Source organism: Amblyomma maculatum, chromosome 7, assembly GCF_055883805.1.
Source record: "Amblyomma maculatum isolate TAMU_Amacu chromosome 7, ASM5588380v1, whole genome shotgun sequence".
Lineage (NCBI taxonomy): Eukaryota > Metazoa > Arthropoda > Arachnida > Ixodida > Ixodidae > Amblyomma > Amblyomma maculatum.
This window is the reverse complement of record NC_139350.1, coordinates 54913378-54936245: the sequence shown is the minus strand read 5'-3', so window position 1 is coordinate 54936245 and position 22868 is coordinate 54913378. Positions and strand designations below refer to the sequence as shown.

The following is a 22868-nucleotide window of genomic DNA, read 5'->3' as shown; positions in this document are numbered from 1 at the left end:
TCCAACCAAATGTTACGTGGTGGCATGACAAGCGATGGAACACGGCGACACAACAGAAACAGAACGACGTGATGACATGACGATGATATATGCTTTTTAATGGTCAGCGGGCCTAGTGCGAGCACTATATATATACATAGGTATACTCGGTCGGCATTTCTTTGTCGCGATCGCTCTCCTAAGTAGTTCGTCGATCACGTCCCCGGCTGCTCTTGAGATACCGCAAACTTGCAAAGTACCCGAAATTAAAGATCATCACCTATATTTATGCCCTCTAAGAACATATGGGAAGATATGAAAATAAGAGTACGCTGCAATTTTTTAGCAGCAGGAGGGCGGAACTGCTTAAGGAGAAAAATGTGTGCCAAGAAGGTGAACAATACCAACAGCATCAGGAATTTTCACAATACATTGCAATTGTTGTTGGGAAATATATAGACTGAACAATGGCTACAGTTATTGCCAAGTGTCTTAGCCTCAGCGGTTTTTTAGGTTTGAACAATATCTGATATAAGAGCGTCACGTCAATATGCTTAGTGAAAATCACACATATACAACATATTTGTGAAAATATAAACAAAAAAAAAAGAAGTGTCGCTTTGGTGACATAGTAAATGTACAGCTCATAACTCACCCGGTTCCTATACAAACTGAGCTAAGTACTCCCACGCTAACGAGACAATTCAACCATACTAAACAAAATATTAGTTCCGAAAAATGATTGCATGAACGGAACAAGCAGTGGACAGTCTGTTAGAAGGCGGAAGTGATTCCAAAGAAACAGCAACACAGAGACAAGGTCTCGCTGTAGGTAAGGTAAAGAGTCGAGGCTGCTTGCTGGGCCACGACTGGCGCTGGGCAGAAGTAACTGCGGCTCATTGACAGAGGAGTGTACAGTGATGATTGCCACGATAGTTGAAACTAGAAACTGCAGCCATTTGGAATTCGCAATGCCCGATTTCTTTGCCCGTTGCTTGTGCAGCGAGCGTATTGCCGTTCCCCGAAAACTCCAGCAACGGAAGTGCCGGTTGCGTCACTCAAAAATAAAACACAACCTTATGTTTTTTTCGTGGATGAAGTGCAGTACTCAAACTGAAACGCACTAATAATAAAATAGTTTTCTGGATTAAAATTACTTACTGTAAAGAGCGTAATATATCGGTGGCGTCTGTCGCGCCATCTTTGCTATGTTGAATATTTTTAAAAATCGGCGAGGCGTAATTCCGTAAAAAAAGTTTTAAGTGTCTTTAAAGGCGATTGTTGCGGAGAGCTATCTCTGAAGGCAACCTAAAGGTAGCATACACGCACAGAGTCAGGAATTGATTACAGTGAAGGTAATTGAAAAGTGTAACCGTTGTCATACCGTCACATCCTGGCTGCGTTCGCAGCAAGTTTTGCTGGTATTAAGAATAAAAGAACATCGCATTATGCAACCTAAAAGGAACACACCCAAGAAAATATGATCGTAATTTAATTGGACGTTGTGAATTTAAAAATAAAAAGGTACATGAGTCGAACACATGTCTTACAATCAGGTACGTGGTGTAAATCCATTACGCCACAGAAGCGACGGGTAATGCGGTTTTTAAATGCGTTGTTGTTCGTTTTGGTTCAACGTACTAAAGATGGCGCCACCGACGCAACTGGCATGATCAGATGATCACTGCAAGCAATTTTAATCCAGCAAACTGTTTTCTTGCGCATGCATTTTAGTTTATGCACTGCAATGTATAATAAAAAAGAATACAGTTTTATTGACTTTCTTTTTGTTGTGATTTATTTTATAGTGACGCCACCCGGCACTTCCGTTGCTGAAGTTTTCGGGGAATGGCAATACGCAACGCTCCGCATCTGTGATTCGTTTCGTCTTTTTTCAAGTCTTTTTTAGTGTTTCTTCATTTTCCACATGTTAAATTCGAAAATTATATGCCGAAATTTTCTCTGTATATTTAAATAGGATTTCAATTGTAGTAGCGGTCATACTTCCTCACACATCTTTTGAGGCATATATTTTGCATAACAGCATCGTAGTTCGTCTTCTTCGCTGCCTCGTCTTTGTGAGTTTCCAAGCACTGCCCCATTGCTATCAGTTCCGCTAAGCGACTTTCGCTCTGGCGCTTCTCTGAGGACCCGCCGTGATTTCGGGGCCCGGATAAAAGTGCTAAAACAGAAAGGACACGATAAATCCCTGAGGCCTCCCGCTAAAAGCAGCCGTTGTGAAACGAACAAGAGAAAATAGAGGCGCCGGCAGAAACGCGTGTGGGCAGGCAATGTGAAGGAACAAACCGAACACAAGGCCTCTGCATCGTGCTCCCTCTGCAAATAGTCCCTCCATCTCTCTCTCTCTCTCTTTCTTTCCGAGGCAATGAAGTGACGAAAGCAGTTGTGCGCAATCGCACTGCCTCCCTTCTCCTCCCTTTTTCGTCAGGCGCCCAAGAATTACCTGCAGGTCGAAGGTTAATTGCCAGCAGAACAATGCATTTTTTTTTTTTTTTTTTTTGCTGTGACAGTGACCGATTATGAGTAGCGCATCGGGCAGGAGAATTTGGTTTTCGAGTGCAGCAGACAAACTGTTATTTCAACAACTACGACGCAATGGCCATCGGAGAGCGGCGAAATAACAGAAAAAATTATGGCATAAATGCTTCCTTCCCACAGCCCAGAGTTTGTCCAGTCATATCTACTTCTATGTATGTGTCTTTTATTTGTGTGCATACGCAAAGGGCTATCTTAATCCACTAATCAACTGGCTCAATTAAGAGTCTTGGCACTTACCCTTGCAGCAAAGATAGAAAAAGCTGACAAAGGTGACTAATGTGACGACACCTAATCGCGATACCTGCCCGAAGAAGCAAGCCTTCGTGACTTTCGCCACTTGTCAGGTCTAAAATTGTCCAGTCTGACTCAGCAGCGTCGAAGAGTAAATGTCCTCGATCGATATTTAATTCGTCCTCCTTTTCGGACTCCGTATTAAAATATGGTGCGAACGGAAGAAGTGCTTTATATTTGCAGTGGTTTTATTTCGGGATGTCAAGCATATTCCGAACACCAATGAAAATGCCTCTTTTGTTTTGTTTTTTCCTTTGTCATACATTGATCCGCGTTCCACGACAGTTGCAGGGTGTTTAAAATACTTGAGGGGCATGAAACCGTAAAAAAAAAAAAGAAAAAAAAAAAAAAAAAAAAAAAAAACTAAATGGAGGATTTCGCACTTCGGAGAAAGAAACTGCATGTTTATAAGTTTCGTGACCTATACTTTTCGTCGTTCATTGCGCTTTTCAGCACGAAAGTAGAATGCCGCTCACAATGGCTAAGCCGCTAACATTTGTGCACATCAACTTACGTTATTATTCAGCGTGGAGGTTTAGGACGTAAGTCAGACAAGAGTGGGCGCTTGCACGATTTCACCTCGCCCAGGAGAGCTTTTATTCACTAGTTGCCTCCGTTCAAGCTGGCTGTGAAGGGTCATGGAGTAGATACCTATAGCAGCAGGTTTGAATCACCGATAGCATGCAAATTAAGGATGGCAAATGTCCACTATGAGCCACCGCCGCTCTCGAGTACCCACCCAGCCGAGCACTGAGCAGGCTATATCGCGAATCAGCCTCAGCTATATAGGATGCGGTTAATGGTCGCGCTAAATCAACGCCGGCTTCTTTGCGCGCACAGGTCTGCGGGAAAGGCTTCTCTTATCGCGAGACACCGCTTCCGGCATCGTGATGAAGATAAATGGCTGGCGGCCGGCCTCTCGATCCTCATCTCTGCCACGCTGCGCCACTGCTCCGAGATGGGGGCCGCGCAAGATGTAGCCACACCCCGGAGCCTGCCGGAGGATGCGTGTACTTCGGCAGCGCGTTGTTTTTGACGTGAAACCGAGCAGCTCGTCGACGACATGGCGCACAGAAAAGACCACACCGGTGCGCAATGTATGCAGTGGTCTGCAGGGAGCACACGGGGAAGACCGGACTCATTTATATGGTTCGCCCATGATTTGCGAGTGCGGTCGTCTATATAGAGCCGGCAATTGTATGAACTAACCGGACGATCCACTAAATCACATAGCTCAATAGCCTGCAATCAGGGGTAGTCAGTTAGGGCGTAAGTAAGAATATTACAGCTGCTTGCATCACGAATGAAGAACGCAGTGGGTTTTTGTTTGTTTGTTGTCTCTTTTTGCTGCTAAATTCCGTCCATTAGTTTTGCCTAATTTTTTAGGGGAACCCCCATTGTAGAGTAGATTAGTATTAATTGTACTGATTACCCATTCCCGTAAAATATTGCGCAATACACTGTTCCTGATTCGAGTTGTTGATCAAATCTCTGTCGTCCTAGATACCTGGTCTGCTGGTCGCTCCGGTCAGCTCAGTAGGTAGAGAGATAGCCCTGAATAGAAGGCGATCACGGGTTTTGAGCCCAGCATCGGAACGAATTTTTCTTCAATTACGAAGTTTCTGAAAAAGCTGTAGCTCTCCTCTGTAGTGGCGCGCTGCGCTTAAGTGGACGCTTGGAGTGGACGAAGTGGAGCAATTACTTCGTCGTTACAGATCTGTTCGACCGAGAATTCTCCTAAAATCGGGAAGAAAATACCGTTCCCACTTCCAATTCTTGATCCATTCGCTGTTGTCCTACCCTTTACTCTCCTGGCCGCCACGGTTAGCTCAGTTATTGGAGCGACTGCACTTGACCGAAGGTAGTTGCAAGTTCGAGCCTCGGCAGGAACGTTTTTTTTTTTTCAGCTGCGAACTTGTCGAGAAAGCTCTTGAGTGGCCCAATGGCTGCTAATGAGTAATTGCTTCCCCTATTGTCTCAGTGAGCCTTTCCATTCATTGACGCAGGTGGTGAAGATGCTGTTCACCGTGGTGCTCTTGTTCGCCGTATGCTGGCTGCCGTACCACGCGTACTTCCTGTACGTGTTCCATCATCCGGAAGTGCTGCACTTGGACCACATTCAGCACGTGTACCTGGCCATGTACTGGCTCGCCATGTCCCACGCCATGTGCAACCCCATCGTCTACTACTGCATGAACAAGAGGTACTCTCCATGGGGGCAAATGATACAGTCGAAACATTGCTAAATATTTCTATATTTGTTTTAATTTTTTCTCTAACGTACAGAAGTCGCATTCGGGGTGTGTGCCTTAGCGTAATAGCAAGCGCAGCTGAACTTCAACCCCCTGTTGTTGTTTTTTTTCTATGCACATGTCACCTTGCACAACCCGTGCCTGTTTTAGCATTCTGAAAGGCCACCATCGCGACGGGCATTTTGATTCACTGAGCTTGTCATCACCAGTCGAACGTCAAAGCCAACGATCACCACTGTGGACACCCCGAATTTTCCTTGCCACACTATCCCGATGAGAAAATGAAGGAGGCGAGGAGGGGGGGAGGGGGGGTAGGGCAAAAAGAATTGGCCTGGCGTAGGATGTACAAGTGGCGAATAAGAGTCCACTTTCACGAGAGCTAAATACGGGAGGGAAGGACCAGTAACGCTCGCAGAAAATAAAAAATAAAAAACATTGGTGAGTAGCACAATATCGGTGTTATACCCGCTGTGCCCAAAAGAGGAACACTTGAACGTCGGTCATGTTAACTCCGCATCGACAAGCGTAAGACCTCAGGAATTCTAGCTTTCAGTCTGACACTGCCGGCAGTAGCTTATAACTACGTGAGCTGCATGGGACAAATGCCGCTCCCATACATCTCGAAATATCCCAGCACACACCAAGTTCTGGCGACATATTCTTCACAAGATCGCTAATCTATTGCTGGTTTTAAGAAAAGAAAATTATAGCCCGAAACAAGTACATACACGGAAAGAAACGATGAAGGTATACATAGTGATTAGTAAATACTTATAGTAGGTAATTAGCAATAGCCATGCCAGATGTTAGAATTTCGCAAACACAGTTACCGTTCGCGCTGTGGCTCGATATGTTTTGTCCATTTCTCGAGCAATCTGAAACCCATACGTATGGGGGTGCGCTCCGCGGAATCTATCAAAACGGGGCCTCGTTTTTTTTTCTTTTCTTTTCTTTTTTTTTTTTTTTTTTTGCGTCACTTCCGACTCACGTGATAATAATGGTTGCGTAGCGCATACTGGTTGCTCACGCAGAGCCCGCGTCGTCTCTGTGCTGTAATTTTTTATTCACTTCTGCAACCTTTCCGTTTTCGGTGGAGGGTATGAAAGCCTCGAGTGGGAGATCGTGAATGCTTTTAGATGGCTGGCGCCCTGTGAGTCGCGTACCTCCTCCTTCCCCCCCAACTTCACTAAAACTCTCTTTCGCGCTGCTTCGTCTTATAAGTTGGGTTTGACGAACCCAAACAATGTCATTTCAACTGAAAGGCGGAAGACAGTGCAAAAAGCAAATAAGCGTGAAGGCGTGACGTCTCTGACGCTGCGCTCGCTGCTATCTGGCTCCATCTGCTCTCCGCGCGGACGGTACAGCCCTAAACGTAAAACACCAAGGCTGCCTATCCAGTCCATGCTAGGTCAAATAGCACAATGGTGTGGATGAGCGGAAGACAGGTGTTTCTAAGCAGCAAAAGGAAGCGAAGGTGTCGAAGTGAAAAGGGCCGGAACATATAGAAAGCCGGCTGAACACGAATGGTGCCCGAGGGCCTCAATGAAAACAAATGAGACGTCACGACTCGTATGCTGGAGGGAGAGGGCGTGAACAGAAGAGGGAGGTTGAGTTAGCGGAGGGGTCAGGTGAGCGCAGACGTTGGTCATAAGCTATAACCGCGGACCTGTGCCGAAATACTGGAAGGGGCGGGGTAAGAGGAAAAAGGATGTAGAGGAAATGGCAAAAGAAGGGGGGCAAGAGCCCTTGTCATAAATACAACCAGGATAAAAAGTACATAGCACATCGCGCGTCATTGTTCCGCGCCTTCTTTCGCTTGCTGTGAAATATTTGGGTGCTACAAAGAACGCAGGAGACATATTTCAAGCATTAAGAATTGACAACTAAACGTCGCACAGCTTCTATCATGAGCCGATCTTCAGCCCTGCGTGAAAAAGTGCCGGCTTGTTCCAAAATTGATTTGTACCTCAGGGCATTTTGGTTACGCGAAGGTATCACTTGGTAGTTTTTGCTTTGGTTGCGTGTGCAATCACGCTTCCTTAAACTGCGATTTTGCCTGTATTTCGCATCTTTTTTTTTTACTCTGCGTTACTGGTTCCTGAGCATCTAAGTTCAAGCAGAGTACCGAATACGAGCGTACTACTGTCTTCTTGTCATGCTAATTAAGCGTCCTCGTATTCTATCATGAGCCGATCTTCAGCCCTGCGTGCAAAAGTGCCGGCTTGTTCCAAAATTGATTTGTACCACAGGGCATTTTGGTTACGCGACGGTATCACTTGGTAGTTTTTGCTTTGGTTGCATGTGCAATCACGCTTCCTTAAACTGCGATTTTGCCCTTATTTCGCATCTTTTTTTGTACTCTGCATTCCTGGTTCTTGAGCATCTAAGTGCAAGCAGAGTACCGAATACGAGCGTACCACTGTCTTCTTGTCATGCTAATTAAGCGTCCTCGTATGTTTTTCTCTTCGTTTTGGCTCATATCTCGTCCGCATGCGGAGTAAGCTTTTTCCCTAGAAGCGCACCTATCTCGTGCTCATCTTCGCCCTTGGACTGTTGCAGCTTGTGTATTACGAACTAATTAGCCAGCGTTAGTGCTCATACGTGGTAGTGTTGCACCGCAAGCGCCAAAAGCAGCGGAAGCATGCGAGCGCAGGTCGCAAAAATGCCGCGCATACAAAGAACGAGCTATTCAGCGTGCGCTAAGGCCTGCGCTCAGTATCTCCGCACAGTTCTCCCCTGCTAACCGCAAAAAAAGTGAAGAAATATACATGAACAATAACGACCACGCACCCATTGAGTGCGCCGACCGCTGCTTCGAGTACATTCCCTGTAAAGAAATATTCTTAATACCAGAGTCCTTCAATAAAACACCCGATGTTCCTACTTATTTCATGCGGCCGTCAGATGAGAAAAAGATGATAAATGACGCCACTCCGTATCTCAAGTCTCACGTGACCTCATCCGTCTTGCCTGCGCTGCGGCGCTCATTACCGCACCTTCCCGTTCTAGCCGAGGCGTGGTACGGATGGCCACCTGACGCATTTTGGCGGACATTGTTGTGAGCGCTTCGTGCGCGCGATGTTAAAAACGCTCCAGAATTCGATACATCGGTCGACCCACAGCGCAAAAGGTGCTTCCAATATCTAGAGCTGAATAGGCCATCACAAACCACGAGCTCTAAGTCTTTAATTACAAGTAGGCGCGTGTCTGCCATAAGTATAAATATAGCGTTTAAAGAGGAAGCTGTACCTCTCTCAAATTCAACATGGAGGTCATGTCCTTCCTAAAAATCACCTCAGGTGCGGCGCGCAGAGCCAGCGCTGCTTGCTTCATCTTCTTCTTCTTCTTCACACACCTGGCATACTTTATACGTACCGGTACACATCTCCACACCTAAACAACATTGCCTCACACAATATTACCCAACCTTCAAATGAGTCCCCTGCAGACCCTTCGCTCCACCGCCACCACTGTCCATCTGGCTCGCCTCCTGGGACCGCAAGCCGTGGGCGGCGAAGCAGTTGGAACAAGCTTTATCCACCGTAGCTTTCACTGAATCTAGATTAAAAGCTGAATCTATCGCGTGAATTCCACGGCGATACTGCAGCGGTACTACTGGGCGCGGCTTGTATAGTGTGGCGTCGCCTGTACGATCCCATGCTCGTTGTTGCAGATCAGCGATACTCAGGGTTTTTTTACATTCATTTATCCTATTGCGGATTATTTAACAGATAAACTGATTTTAGCAGGCTTTTGGTTTTCTGACTGTGGCTCGGAAACAATTCGCCATGCCAGCCCCGGCGGACTGCGGCAGGCGGTTTAGGTTATGTCGTGTGCGGAAGGATCGTCGACACAGCGTCTGAGTTCAACCATCGCTTAGTTCTGGCGAGGCCAAACTCCTGTATCTATCCTGCAGTGTGTTGGTAACAGTCCCGCGTGAATTGTTCCGAGCACACGAGCACACATGTATTCTCAGCTGCAGTGTGTGCGCCACGTCGCAGGATTAAATTTGTCGCGAAGCTCGCTTCTTCGGGAAATTGGTGGTAAATCAGTGTGTCGTTTTCCGTAGTATAATTCGCGCAGTCAACAACACAACACGACCTACCACTCATCGCTGCAAAGTAATGCATTAAAGTGTGAGCTGAAAAAAAAAAGACAGTGATTCCAAGACCTATGCTGTTCGCAAGCAAGGTGTCGGTAGTTTCTGCGTCGTGCCAGGCTTTCGACGTTTTCTGCTGTTAATGGTTTCGCTATCGTCAAAAGCTACCCAGCTGATATTTGTGCCAGTGTTCACGATACGATGCGAGTGAAGCACAAACTTTCAAAGGACGATTTCGTGTCGCAATGAAAAATTGACCGTTTTATTCGATACTTCAATAACAGCATCTTACAATATTCCACAGCTGCTTCACAATTTTAATTCGCGTCCGAAACAACTGGGCTTGTCGGGACATCCACTCACCAACGTATCTGAAAATATCTATAGCACAGTAAAAGACAGCTTTAAGTCCTTCTGAACATATTACAGCTACAGATTGTCCCCACGTACCAAGGCCCCTACTCGGGAAACTAGGCAACGCAGCGCCCGGAAGTGACGCTGCGTTACCAACCCGGACAGCCAACTGTGTTTCGACCATCGCACCACGCCGCATTCTGATCAATGTCCTCGTAGATAGAGTCCCTGTGCCCGCTCTCATTGACACTGGAGCCCATAATTCAGTCCTCAGTTCGTCGTTCCGCCAGCGCCTCAAAAAGGTTCTTATGTCCGCTGACACCTCTACAGTTCTTGTTGGTGATGTAAACACTGCTACCATCATCGGAATGGGCCCTGCGCGCGTTAGCATCACCAGCCACCAGGTCCCTGTGCTCTTTGCCGTCCTTACGACTTGTCCTCAGGACATCATTTTAGGCTTAGACTTTTTAACAGCCCATTCCGCTCTCATTGACTGTTCCTCCGGACTTCTGCGCCTTGACCTGCCTCATTGTGTTCAAGACCCTCGTGTTGACAATTCCCAGCCTCGCCTCCGCTTCAGTACATTTACTCGCCTACCTCCCGAGGCGGCAGTATACGTGCCCATGTCACCTTTTCCCTCCCTTCCTGACGGCGACTACGTCGTCAACCCCATCACCGACGTCACTCTACAGCGCAACATCGTACTACCTCATAACATTGGACACGTCGAGAATAACCTCACCTACTTTCCCGTACACAACTTCAGCATGTCTTCGCAAGTTCTCCCGGAGGGCGTTTTCCTCGCCGAGCTGTCGCCTTTGTCCAGCTTTACTATTCCTGCAGTGCTGCCCGACCATCACGCCGAAGTACCTGCACAACCTGTCCCGTCAGATAGTCCGGAGGACCGCATCTCAGCCATGGTTGCCTCTGACCTGCGTCCCGATTATGCCAGTGCCCTTGCCGGCCTTTTGCGGTCATAAAGCGACATTTTTGATTTCAGTCACGGATCCCTGGGCCAAACGTTCGTCGTCGAACTTGGCGGGCATCGATACTGGAGATGCCCGCCAAGTTCACCGACGGCCTTACAGATTTGCTCTTTCCGAACGCCAAATCATTCAGGAAGAAGTGGACAAAATGTTGGCCAGCAATATTATTGAGCCGTCAAGCCCTGGGTGTCTCCGGTAGTACTTGCCAAAAAGGAAGACAACAGCTGGAGGTCTTGCGTATATTATCGACACCTAAACAAGATAACAAAGAAAGACGTGTACCCTCTTCCTAGAATCGATGACGCCTTCGACTGCGTACATGGTGCCAACTATTTCTCCTCCATTGATCTCCGTTCTGGATATTGTCAGATTTCTGTTGACGAAAGAGATCGTGAGAAGACGGCTTTTGTCACCCCGGATGGACTCTACCAATTCAAAGTAATGCCTTTCGGCTTATGTAATGCCCCTGCGACCTTTGAGCGCATGACGGACGCTACTACGCGGGTTCAAATAGACCACATGTCTGTGCTACCTCGATGACGCCACCGTAATTTCATCAACCGTTGAGGGCCACCTCTATCACGTATCGGCTATTCTTGGCGTCTTCCAACGAGCTGGCCTTCAGTTGAACTCCAAGAAGTGTAGCTTTGGTCGCCGGGAACTCAAGGTCCTAGGACACTTGGTCAACACCCATGCCATCCAGCCGGACCCCGACAACATTCGCGCTGTAAGTGGTTTTCCTATACCGAAATCTCGCAGCGACGTGCGTAGCTTCCTCGGACTTTGCTCATATTTCCGGCGATTTGTACCAAACTTCGCGGAAATCGCCAGTCCATTACGCAGCTTCTGAAAAAGAGGTCTCCTTTTCCTGGGGCCACGAACAATCGGGCGCCTTCGCCGCTCTTATTGGCCACCTCACCAGTCCGCCAGTGTTGGCTCACTTCAATCCGTCAGCGCCCACAGAAGTACGCACCGACGCAAGTGGTCATGGAATTGGTGCCGTTCTCGCACAACGTCAGCTCGGTTCCCCTCGCGTCATCGCCTATGCCGGCCGACTCCTCTCTGCGGGCTAACAGAATTATTCCATAACTGAACATAAGTGCTTACCCTTATTTGGGTCATTACGAAGTTCCGCCCTTACTTGTATTAGCGGCCATTAACAGCAGTCACTGACCACCACGTATTGTGTTGACTTTCTACACTCAAAGACCCTACTGGCCGCCTTGGACGTTGGGCCTTGCGCTTTCAGGACTACAATTTTTCAGTGGTCTATAAATCTGACCAGTTGCATCGAGACGCCGATTGGCTGTCCCGTCATCCAGTCGACCCGCCAAGCCAACCTGAATTTGACTATGACGCTTGCGTGCTCTCTATTTCTGACTTTTCCGGCATTCGCCGTGAGTAACGCCAGGACCCTCAGCTTCGCGCAATTATCAATCGCCTCAGCGCCGATCGCCATGACTCTTCCCTTCGTTTGTGCTCCACGACGGCACCTTATACCGACAATATGCGACCTGATGGCCCTGACCTTCTACTAGTTGTCCCTCAGCACCTAGCACAGCCGTCCTTGAACAGCTTCACGACGTTCCCACAGCGGGTCATCTAGGCGTCTCTCGCACATACGGCAGTGTGAGCCATCGGTTCTTTTGGCCAGGCCTATACCGCGCAGTCCGCCGCTACGTGGCTGCTTAGGACCGCTGTCAACGCCGGAAAAAGCCATCAGTTTTACCAGCTAGACTTCTGCAGCCGATTGACATCCTCATAGACCCATTTTCTCGAGTGGGTCTGGATCTTTTAGGGCTTTTTCCACTGTCCGCATCTGAACAAATGGATTGCGGTGGCCACTGATTACACCACACGCTACGCGGTCACACGAGCAATACCAACCTGTTGAGCAACTGATGTCGCTCTTTCCCTCCTCAACGACGTTATACTCGTCCATGGAGCTCCCCGCCAACTCCTCACCTACCGTGGCCGTTGCTTTCTGGCTCGTATAGTCGACGAGATCCTACGACTGTGCAACGTTCGTCATTCCTTCACGACTGCCTACCATCCACAGACGAACGGGCTTACCGAACGCCTAACCGGACACTGACTGGCATGCTGTCTATGTACGTTTCTGATGACCACCGCGACTGGGTCATAACGCTGCCATTTGTGACATTTGCATACAATTCCTCGCGTCATGACACTACCGCCTACTCCGACTTCTATCTTCTATACGGCCGTGAACCTCTGCCTCCTTTTGACAGCTTGCTCCCTTCTGTCGCCACTGCTAGCTCATATGCTCGTGACGCCATAGCCCGAGCTGATGCTGCCCGCGTTGTTGCTCGCAACCGACTCTCAGCCTCCCAGCACTCCCAGAAACGTCGCTATGATTCCTGTCATCGCAACACCCAGTATTCTTGCGGTTCTCTCGTGCTACTTTGGATCCCAGCTCGCCGCGTTGGCCTCTCACAAAAACTTTTGCCCCGTTATACAGGACCCTACCGTATTTTACGACAAGTGACTCCAGTGACATACGAAATTGCGCCCTTGCATCCCGTACGCCATAACTCTACTCCACGCACCGGGGCGGTGCTTTTCAGCCGGCGGGGTAGTGTTACATTAGGCGGTGCATGCACTGATATGCGCATAAAGAAGGAGAGAGAAGAATCTCGTGAGTTTTGGAGAAGACGATGTTTGAGCAGTGTCGGCTGGTGCCTGCAGAAAACGCCTGTTGTTTGAAAGCCTTGTCTTCCGTGTCCGCTCTCTGCAATCCCAAGCTGAACTACCCCGTAACAATATGGTCACCGTTTTTGCACCCACGTAACAATTGCTGGGGTTAGTTTCCCGTCCGCTGTTTTGATGTTATAGATCGGCATTGATTTTAAAAACAGTTATTCTGGCCATAATGATGATTGCAAGAAGTAAGCGCGTTTGTAGGCACCGCGTATGACATCCTGGATATACTCACCTGTCTTACGCCCGCAAACGGTCTGTCGGAGAAAATTTGTGGTCTAGTCCGCGCTACACCGAGATTTACCCGATTCAGTAATGCATGCGTAGTGGTCAACGTTCTCATCCCATGCATACGTAAGTAACAGTATATAAAGGAAGCTGTTACTGAAGAAACCTTTCTGCACACTTTTCAGTGTGCTCCTTTTAGGTACAAACGTGGCAGCAGACGCGACGTACAGTGTCTACCACATAGCAATCTTGGCGGTCTCGGTGCAATCGTTTTTTTTTTCTTTCACTCTCCAATTTGTGTCACGTGTCTCAGGTGAAATAAACGTGGCGGACACGAGCAACAAGCAAACTAAAGCGTTGGCACAAGCCTTTGTTGCTGCGACTGATGACAGTAGAAAGGATTGCACCGAGCCGCATTGCTGCAGGTACGTAAGTACGTTTTATGCAGGTGGTTGACCAACCCGCTACACGCACACAAACGCACACGCACAAAAGCACGCACGCACAAATAAAAGAAACGCTCTCACTAAGCGCGTGCGAAACACGCGTGCAGAAGGCTTCGAGCGTTCGCTCGAACGCACAAAGAGAGCCCCATAAAACTGCCTACTCTTTGCAAAATTATAAAAGCTATCGTTTCCAAGAGGTTCCTTTTGATAATCATGCAAGCATATTGTTCATTAACAAAAGCATAAAACATGCTTATATGCTCAGCTAACGCGATTCCGTTGGCGGGTCCTTTCTATTCGTATAGCCCTAACATTAGCTCCAATTTTATTCGCCCTGAACCAACCAGCTATTAATTTATTGGATGAAATATTTTATTATCATTATTTTCGTTATAGTCAAGTTTGTGTGCAATTAAAACGCCCCAAAACTAGAATTTAAAGCTTTATGACGTTCACCGACTTCTTTATCGCCAATAAAGATATTTCTACACAAAGGTAATATAGCAGTAAATTATTCCCTGCTGCACTATCTCTGCAAAAAGTTATTCCGTGTCTGCTTCACACTGTTAAAATGTCAACAGGACATCGATATAGTCAGTTCAATATACTTTTTTTTTCGCAGTCACCTGTCATATTGTGTCGAATATTGTGGCCATACCTATCCGACCATATTTAGAACCACTTCTCAAAAAAAGAGCAATTCGGTTAATATAATCTGCTAGTTACTATGTCTATACGACGCCTCTCTTCAAACCTTTAGAGATACTTCCCCTTCATCAAATAAGTTTGCATAAAAATGCGGTAATGGTGCATCGTTCGATCCCCAGCAACTATCCTTTACCCTCATCTCATTTTGTTTCCTCACAATACAGATCACGAAGCGCTGCGAAAAATAATTTTCTCATCCCTATTAGCAAAACTGTGTACGGCAAAAGAACTCTTCTGTTTGTAGGGACTAGAATATGGAATGAAATCCCAATAGAAATAAAGCAAAATACCACCTTCTCTGCACTGCTAAAGTCGTACTATTGCAATAGGTTGTGACTCTTTTACTCCTTTGAAATTGTGTCAAATGGCTGTGCTGTCTGCTAATTAAGCTGTAGGACTCGCGTGTCATGCGTCCGTCACGTGCCGAAGAGAAGGAAGCAGCGCCGGCACGAGAGCTGAGGAACGCCTCGCCCGGACGCTGCCGTCGTCACCCCTTCAGCTTCTCCTCAAATAAATGTGGCCGCGATCGCCCCTGCCTGGCGATCTCTACAAAATTTTACTGAACATCATGTGCATGAATCCCAACTAGCCTGCGAGCTAGGGATTCAGATGCATTTTGTAATGTTCCTTGTGTTGATTTTTGTTGTTATAGAATAACAAATTAAAATGGTTGGTTGGTTGGTTTGTGGAGTTTAACGTTCCAAAGCGACTTAAGCTATGAGAGACAAATGAAATATCGGGGCTGAACCATGTGTCGGTACACACGCGGAGTCATTCCTTTCAGTGAGCTAGCGACTCCGTTAGATCCATTATATTGTTACGGACGACATCAAGGAAGAAGAAGCGGGCAGTGGCGCGGACAGGAGCGCTCGCGCTAGGCCCGGCAACATTTTCATTAAAACGTCATCTCCATAGAGTTCCTTACACTAACTAGAGGGAAAGCTGAGGGCGCTGCACTTCAGCCACTATTGGCGCGCTAAGTATCATGGGCCGGTGTGCTACTTGTTGCGGGACAGTCGGTTTTTCTCGGGTACGTGGAGTGGCGTTACTGCGATGTTTCTTTTTCGTTATCATCATCTGAAGGTGCGTACATAGACCGCGAAATCCATAGTAGCGAACGCGCAAAAGCAGACATCGCCAATAAATGGTTTTTGTTTCTCAAAATGCCACTAAAAACTTTCTTAAGTGATTGCACAACCATAAATATTTTCATAACGTATTTTTATTTCAAATTTTGCCTATTAAGTGCGAAATATTGGTATTTGTGCTGCTCAAAACTAAGCCAATAGGAGAAAGAGCTGTCGCTTTTATTGGATAAATATCACACTGACATGCTGCTTCTCTCTCTTTTTGTAATTTACAGTCACGATATTCAATCTTAGGACATTATTTATGGTAGAACAACGTTTATCTTTGCATTAGTTTTGGCCAAAAGTTTTAATCTGCACTCGGTAGCTCTCCGGCCCATGATGCTTTGAGCGCCCATGGTGGCTGAACTGGCCGTCTGGAAACTCCATGTAAACTCCCATAGACGGCAGCACAGCTTTCCCTCTAGGTAAGAGTAGGAAACTCTATGGTGATCTCACTGTCATCGACCATCTCTCTCTCCTCTGTTCTCCTGTTTTCATCGGCTTGCCGTATCGTCACATTATTATAAGGGTTGACACAGCCACCTGCAGAATCAATTAATTAATATAGACATGATTACTACCAAAGCTTCACTGCCAGGAATAAAGACGCTAGTCGTACGCACGAATACATATCTGCCCTTTTTTTTAATTCTTGGTTTCACAGGAGTTCACGTCAATATGGGTCAGCTTGTTTAACTGGTGCATGATTTTCTCTTGGTATAAAGTTTTAGGTGAACCCTTCATGGTGGAACACAATCATTAAAAAGGAAGCAACTGCTCATCAAAGTCTGTCGCGCCACGCTGTCTCAGAGCCGGGAGCTCGACTGCTGATTCCAAAGACTCACAGAGTATATGACAACAGAATCAATCCCTTTCTCGGAGTTTCAGCCAGCGCAGTTTTGGGGGAGCAAAGAAGCCGCGTACCCAAAACTCGCTGTTCTTGCTAAGAAGGTATTAGTCGTTACAGCCACCCATTACAGCCGTGAAAAGAACATCAGCGCTGCTGGATTCTTAAAACAGGAGCACTGCGCATGCTACAAGCATTCATCAACGCATAACTTGTTCCTTATGAAAGTATAGAATGATAACTTTTTGTATGCGTTGTGCATCTATATATTCTACAAATATGTCCCCTTAATCTTGAGACCTCAACATTTAAAGGTTTTGAATAAGCTCATCATTCTTATATTATCTCTTTTTGTATCGTTGCTTCAACTGCATTTATAGCAGTTCGGGCCGGGTCAGGCCTGGGTCTGAAGACCGGTGCGGGCCGCCTGGACGGGCCGAGCCGTGCAGAGCTCGGGCGTATTCACTGTCGGGTTGCTCAGGGTCTGCTGCACGGACCGGGCCGGCAAGGGCTCAGACTTTTAGCCTGTGCCCACCTTTGATATCAAGCATTAGGCAAATTCGTGCCGCGAAAAGATAAAGAACTTCAGAAGATAATATGTTTTGAACAATCACAGACATCACAGTGACAAATACAGGAACAACAAATAATTACTACGCTACCCAAACAGAATTTTAACTGTACAATAACCGTAACATGACACTTTAACAATGAAAATTCTTCCATGCAACAAAATTTAGTTTTTGCACTTATTTAGTAAAAGATTTGTTTTTTATTATGGTCGATGGTATTACAACCAATTTATGATGCCGCTACCAGGGATCCAAGTAGCTTAGGCGCTGTTTTTGTAAACATTCGACACTCAGAGTTGGACGTCGAGAAACGTCACAAATTTACGAAGCTCTAGTGCGAAACACCATATTATTTACATATTCCTCTATAAAAATATATTTTTCTACTCTGAATGTACCTGCGTAAAGGGTAACTCAAGTGTATAAATTACGTTACTTGTTCATTATTCCAATGGTAAGTTATTAGAGGGGAGTATTCATTTTTTTTACATGGTATGTTACAATCATATACATTAAAAAGGGCTTATTCGAGTATGTTATTTCAGTTTCCTTCAAAACAAGGCAAAATTAATTAATAATAAAAGAATAACTTCGCTCCTAGATTTCTGCCCTAACCATTCTTGAAAAATAAGGAGGACGCTAGAACTCCGTCTACGGAGTTTATGTGATAGCACCCTCAACAGCGTCCTTTCATTCTGTGAATTTTCGGCAATGAGAGGCTGGTACAGAGTTTTTGAAAGAAAAGCCTTTAGTTCGTTTCGCGGGAGGGGGGAGGGGGGGAGCGCAGAATTTGTCTCACTTTTCAGTGGACACCAACACTTACAATCAACTTCATATAATTGACGGTGCATGTGTCATCAGTTCGAGTCCCTAACGCAAACTAGCATTCAACGCCTTTTTCGTTCCGCAAAGGCAAATAACCGAAATGACCACTGGAAAGCCTATTTTGCAGCTGAAGCCGATTACACGAAAGCTGTACATGACTCAAAAATTTACTTTTTTAATACCACCTTGCCAAATTTGTTATCAAGTAACCCAAATAAATTCTGGAGTGTTGTCAATCCTAATGAAAATAATGCGATGCCACTTCAGGACGACTCTGGTGAGCCTCTCCACCCAGCAGGATGCCCCGTTGTGCTTAACAACGTATTTTCATTCAGTCTTGCCTCGTCTAATATGAATACAACATGCACTGTGCCGCGCAATAACTTTTGCTGTATGTTTCCTGTTATAATTTATCCTGGTGGTATTGGGAAAATAATAGATTCACTGAACATTTCTTCATCGTGTGGCGCCGACGGTATTAATTCAAAGTTCTTGAAACAAATTAAGATATACCCATCCCTTTACTTACCAAAATATTTTCAGCAGTCATTGCAGAATGAAACTCTGCCCTCGAACTGGAAAATAGGGAAAGTTGTTCCCTTCCATAAATCAGGTAACAGATATTCACCTTTGAACTCCATACCCATTTCACTAACAAGCATTCCCTGCAAACTAATGGAACATATTTTGTATTCTAACATGTTCAACTTTCTGGAATTAAGCTCTTTTTTTACTTCTGCCCAGCGTGGTTTCCGGCGAGCTTATTCTTGTGAAACGCAACTCCTTCTTTTTACACATTTCCTGCATGTAATTCTCGATAAACATTCACAAGCCGACTGCATATTTCTAGATTTTGCAAAGGCATTTGATAAGGTGAACCACAAACTACTCATGCTTAAGCTTTGTGCTCTAAACCTAGATCATAATGTTTTCTTGCCAATCGATTCACAATATGTAACGCTTAATGACTACGATTCCCCTTTAACTGAAGTAACATCAGGTGTCAACCAAGGTTCTGTACTAGGCCCACTTCTTTTTTCATATATACATCAATGACTTGCCTAATTGCGTTTCTTCTAACATACACTTATACGCGGATGACAATATTTTATATCGCGAAATTTCCACCGAAGACGACAAACACTACTTTCAGACTGATCTCAATAACATTTCTCTTTGGTGTAAAGAGTGGCAAATGCAACTAAACCCTCGCAAGTGCGCTTTAGTGAGAGTTTCCAGGCAAAATACCACTACTTCCGCTTACGCTTTGGATAATATGCTGATTGCATCTGTAACATCATACCGGCACTTGGGTGTACTCATATGTTCGTCACTAACCGGGAAACCGCATGTCGAACTAATTATTAGCAGCGCTAACCGCATGCCAGGGTATTTACGTCGTAACTTCATCAAAGCCCCTGTCTCTTTAAAATTACTGCCTTATTACAACTTGTTCTACCTAAATTACAATATGCCGCACCCCTTTGGGACCCTCATCACGTCTCGCTTTGCGCTTCACTAGACCTTGTTCAAAATAATGCAGCTCATTTCATACCTTCTAATTTCAACCGGACCGCGAGTGTCACAGCTATAAAATCTAACCTTTCCTTACCGTCTCTCGCACAATGTAGAAATTTTTACGCCTATGCTTTTTTCATAAACTTTATCATCACCAGTTACTGCACTCTCGTTTTATCACTATACTCCCCTATCACTATTCTCTTGTCGGCTATCAACATAAGACTGGATCTATGTTTTGCCGTACTGAAACTTTTTTGCATTCTTTCATTCCCCGCACATTGAAAGAGTGGAACTACCTCCCCGCTGCCGTGACTTGTATATGGGATTGTCAGTCTCTAATGAGGACGCTTTTATGATTGTTCAGTTTCTTGCATTGCATTTGTCACAGCTGTTGTTTCCGCACTTTTTTTCCTGTCTTTCCTCGACTGCTTGGAATATTGTATGTTGCTTTATTTTAACTACGTTGTTTTGCCACCTATAACAAAAAACAGACATTTTCTTGCGTTTTTTGCTTGCCCACTCCCCTCTGTAATGCTTCGGCGCTTGAGGGTATCGAAAATAAATAAATAAATAAAATAAACTTGGCAAGCAGATGGAGGTTAATAGAAAATGACCTTGAAATGAGAGAAAATCACCTTGACCGCTGCACAAAGAATCGTCGTGTGATGATGTTCATCCGAAATCGCGTGCGTGTTTTATGAGACATGCTTTTCTTAAATCTGGGCTATGGCGACGCCAGCGCAGAAAACCGCGCGTTTTCGACCGAACGAGCCGTGTATGCTTCGCGTAAAACCCTCCAGTAATGGTTCTCTTATATGTTTAAATGGAACATCGTTTCAACATAAGGCCGCTAAGAACCGCTAATAAACGAATCAGCATGTTTAAAAAATTCATTTCTAGGTTGACAGTCTCACTCAGACAGTTTTGACACGGTAATTAGGAGCAGCACGCATTTCTTCGTTGTCAAGTTGAAAATGTTCAAATTGGATCATGTTCCGAACTTATCTAACGAAGAAAATAAATGAACCCGCGATGTTGAAACTCATATATCCGCTAAGTTCAGCGAGCTTGTAAGTGAACTTGTAATCTGTAAAACGTTAACTAGATTGGATAGCTCTGAGAGCATAATTTGAATGAGGGATGAGTACGAGGTGTTCATAGCAAACATGCGCATTTTCTAACCATACTAAGCATGCATCGATCATAACGTAACTCGTGGTCATCCTTAGCGTCATAGCTAGTGGCTTTCGTGATCCAACTATGTTCTGCAAGAGACTGAGGAGAAGATAATCAGACTGCACTTTTTTTTTTCTCACGTTTTTGCTGCTCTGCCTTTTGCTGGCGGCTGTCTATTTCAGAATGTCCAAAAATTAAAAAAGAAAGGAAAAGGTAACTGGCTTTAGATTTATTTTAGCCCTGGGCCTGCAGCGTACACCAGATAAGAGGCAGACTGATTTATTTAGTTTGATAATTACCTAAAGGCTTGAATTAATGTTTTAATATTCATTTTAGAGTGCGTCTTGTATTTGCAGAATTGGAGCTCATCTTCCAATTATTATAGCTGACAAAATCGCCGCGCGCCCGTCTGGCGACTATTGTGAACCTTGTAACACGTACTAAAACTTTAGATATAGTTAATTAGAGAACTAATGAAGCATTCTTCCTCTTTCTTGACGCTCACCATAGCCTCAATATAGCACCTGGATTAAATAAACCTAGAGTTGTTACTTTTATTTTGAAATTTCAGGCTTCCTTAAATAAAACACCCGCATAACAGCTACGGGAATCTCGTGATATTATACCGGGATTCGATCGCAAAATTATGCTTTGAGATGAACAAAAATATTTGCATTTGTAACTCGTGATTGACGCACTTCTAAATATTTCAGCCCCATTTACTATCTTCCAACTCACACCAGAGTGCGGACTACGGCTGTCATTTAACGGCAAAAGCTGTAATTGGTTCGTCGGAATGCTAAATCCGTCATCGACCTACATTTCAGCGTGCCGTGGCATAACGCACCATCGCGTAGACCGGGTGGAAAGAGGAAGCCGTCGCAAAGCAGAGCTACCAAAAGGGAGGACAGTCGGAGCCAAGGACCGTCGGCTGCTGCGGCGCGGAAATTGGCAGATGGCGCCCGTGTCATCGGAGAGCCGAGCGGTAGCCAAGCTCCAACGCTGCGGCAGCTTTCAATCGAGTGTAGTAGCGTAGAAACAAAACCCGTAGAGAGCAGCAGGGCGCTTGCCACGATTGATTCGCCCTGCCTGCGCTTATTGGGCTTTGGGAGCGCGGAGCGTGTTTGTTGTGAATCGTTCTCTGTGGTGTTGGGTAACAAGTTCGTCGCCTCCCTCACACGCGCTTGTAGAGATCGCTTTTTTCTTTCGAGTGCGATGTTTTTTTGTGTTCCAGGCTGATCAGTTATGCCAGCTTATGCGAGCGCCAGACCAGCTTTACCGTTTGGTAACGCAGTAGCACTAAGTACCGCAAGCGAAATAAGCTCCAGTACGCAGGTAAGGACGCCAAAACGAGGATTTGAGGCGCTTACGGCAATGCTGAAACGGGCCTGCTAGTCCAGACCTCGAGGTCATTAATGCCAGCCAGCTTTAGCTGATTACTGCGCCAAGCCGGCAAGCTTAGCTGTGCTAATTTTGATTCTCTTGCTTCTGCGCAGGTTCAAGGGTTACTTCCGCACCTTCCTGTGCGGCCGCTGCTCGAACGAGGAGTCCCAGACGATGGTACGCAGCTCATGCCGCATGCAGACGCTGCGGTACGGCTCCACTAAGTGGACACAGAGCTTCTCCCTCAAGAGTGGCACGAGACGAGAGCCCCCCACGGAGGCTTCCCGCGACATCGGGGAAGGGCCTCCGGCAGCCGTGGACCATTGCTGACGTGACCGAAGAACAGCATTTTCACGGAATGCGACTTCAACACTACAGCGATTGGCCATGGGTTCACGATAAAGAAAGCTTCAGTTTGCTGAAAGTGCGACGCCCACCGTTTTTAATCTCCTTATCGATGGGCTCAGTAGTCAGCATGATCAAAATAAAAAAAGGTTAGAAGCCGGCTTGAGTGTGAGGACTCGACCCTCTGTATTGCAAGCGCGGCTGCGTCCGAAAAGGACCTAAAAGGGTATCAGGTCACAACAAATAACGTGCTGCAGTTTGAAATTAACCGCTGATATGTCCTGAGAGCAAGAATGTTGCACAGAAGCACAAGTCCGCAGGGAAAACATGATGGCGGCGTAATTACAGCGTCAGTTGCACATTGTAACCAATAAACGGAAGAAAGAGCGATGGTTTTTCGCAACCGCAACCATAACAGCGCTGAAAACGACTGCGGGCAAAAACCA

At 46.0% G+C, this 22868-nt stretch overlaps 1 protein-coding gene across 1 annotated transcript in view; it reads left to right on the top strand.

Moving 5' to 3' along the window:
• LOC146183236 (tachykinin-like peptides receptor 86C) overlaps window positions 1–22506 on the top strand; it is a 179441-nt gene extending 156935 nt beyond the window's left edge. The window contains exons 5-6 of the mRNA XM_084608349.1: window positions 4836–5032; window positions 22191–22506. Of these exons, the coding sequence (XP_084464475.1) occupies window positions 4836–5032; window positions 22191–22407 (414 nt within the window). The 3' untranslated portion in view covers window positions 22408–22506. The remainder of the gene's footprint in view (window positions 1–4835; window positions 5033–22190) is intronic.
• The last annotated feature ends 362 nt before the right edge of the window (window positions 22507–22868 follow it).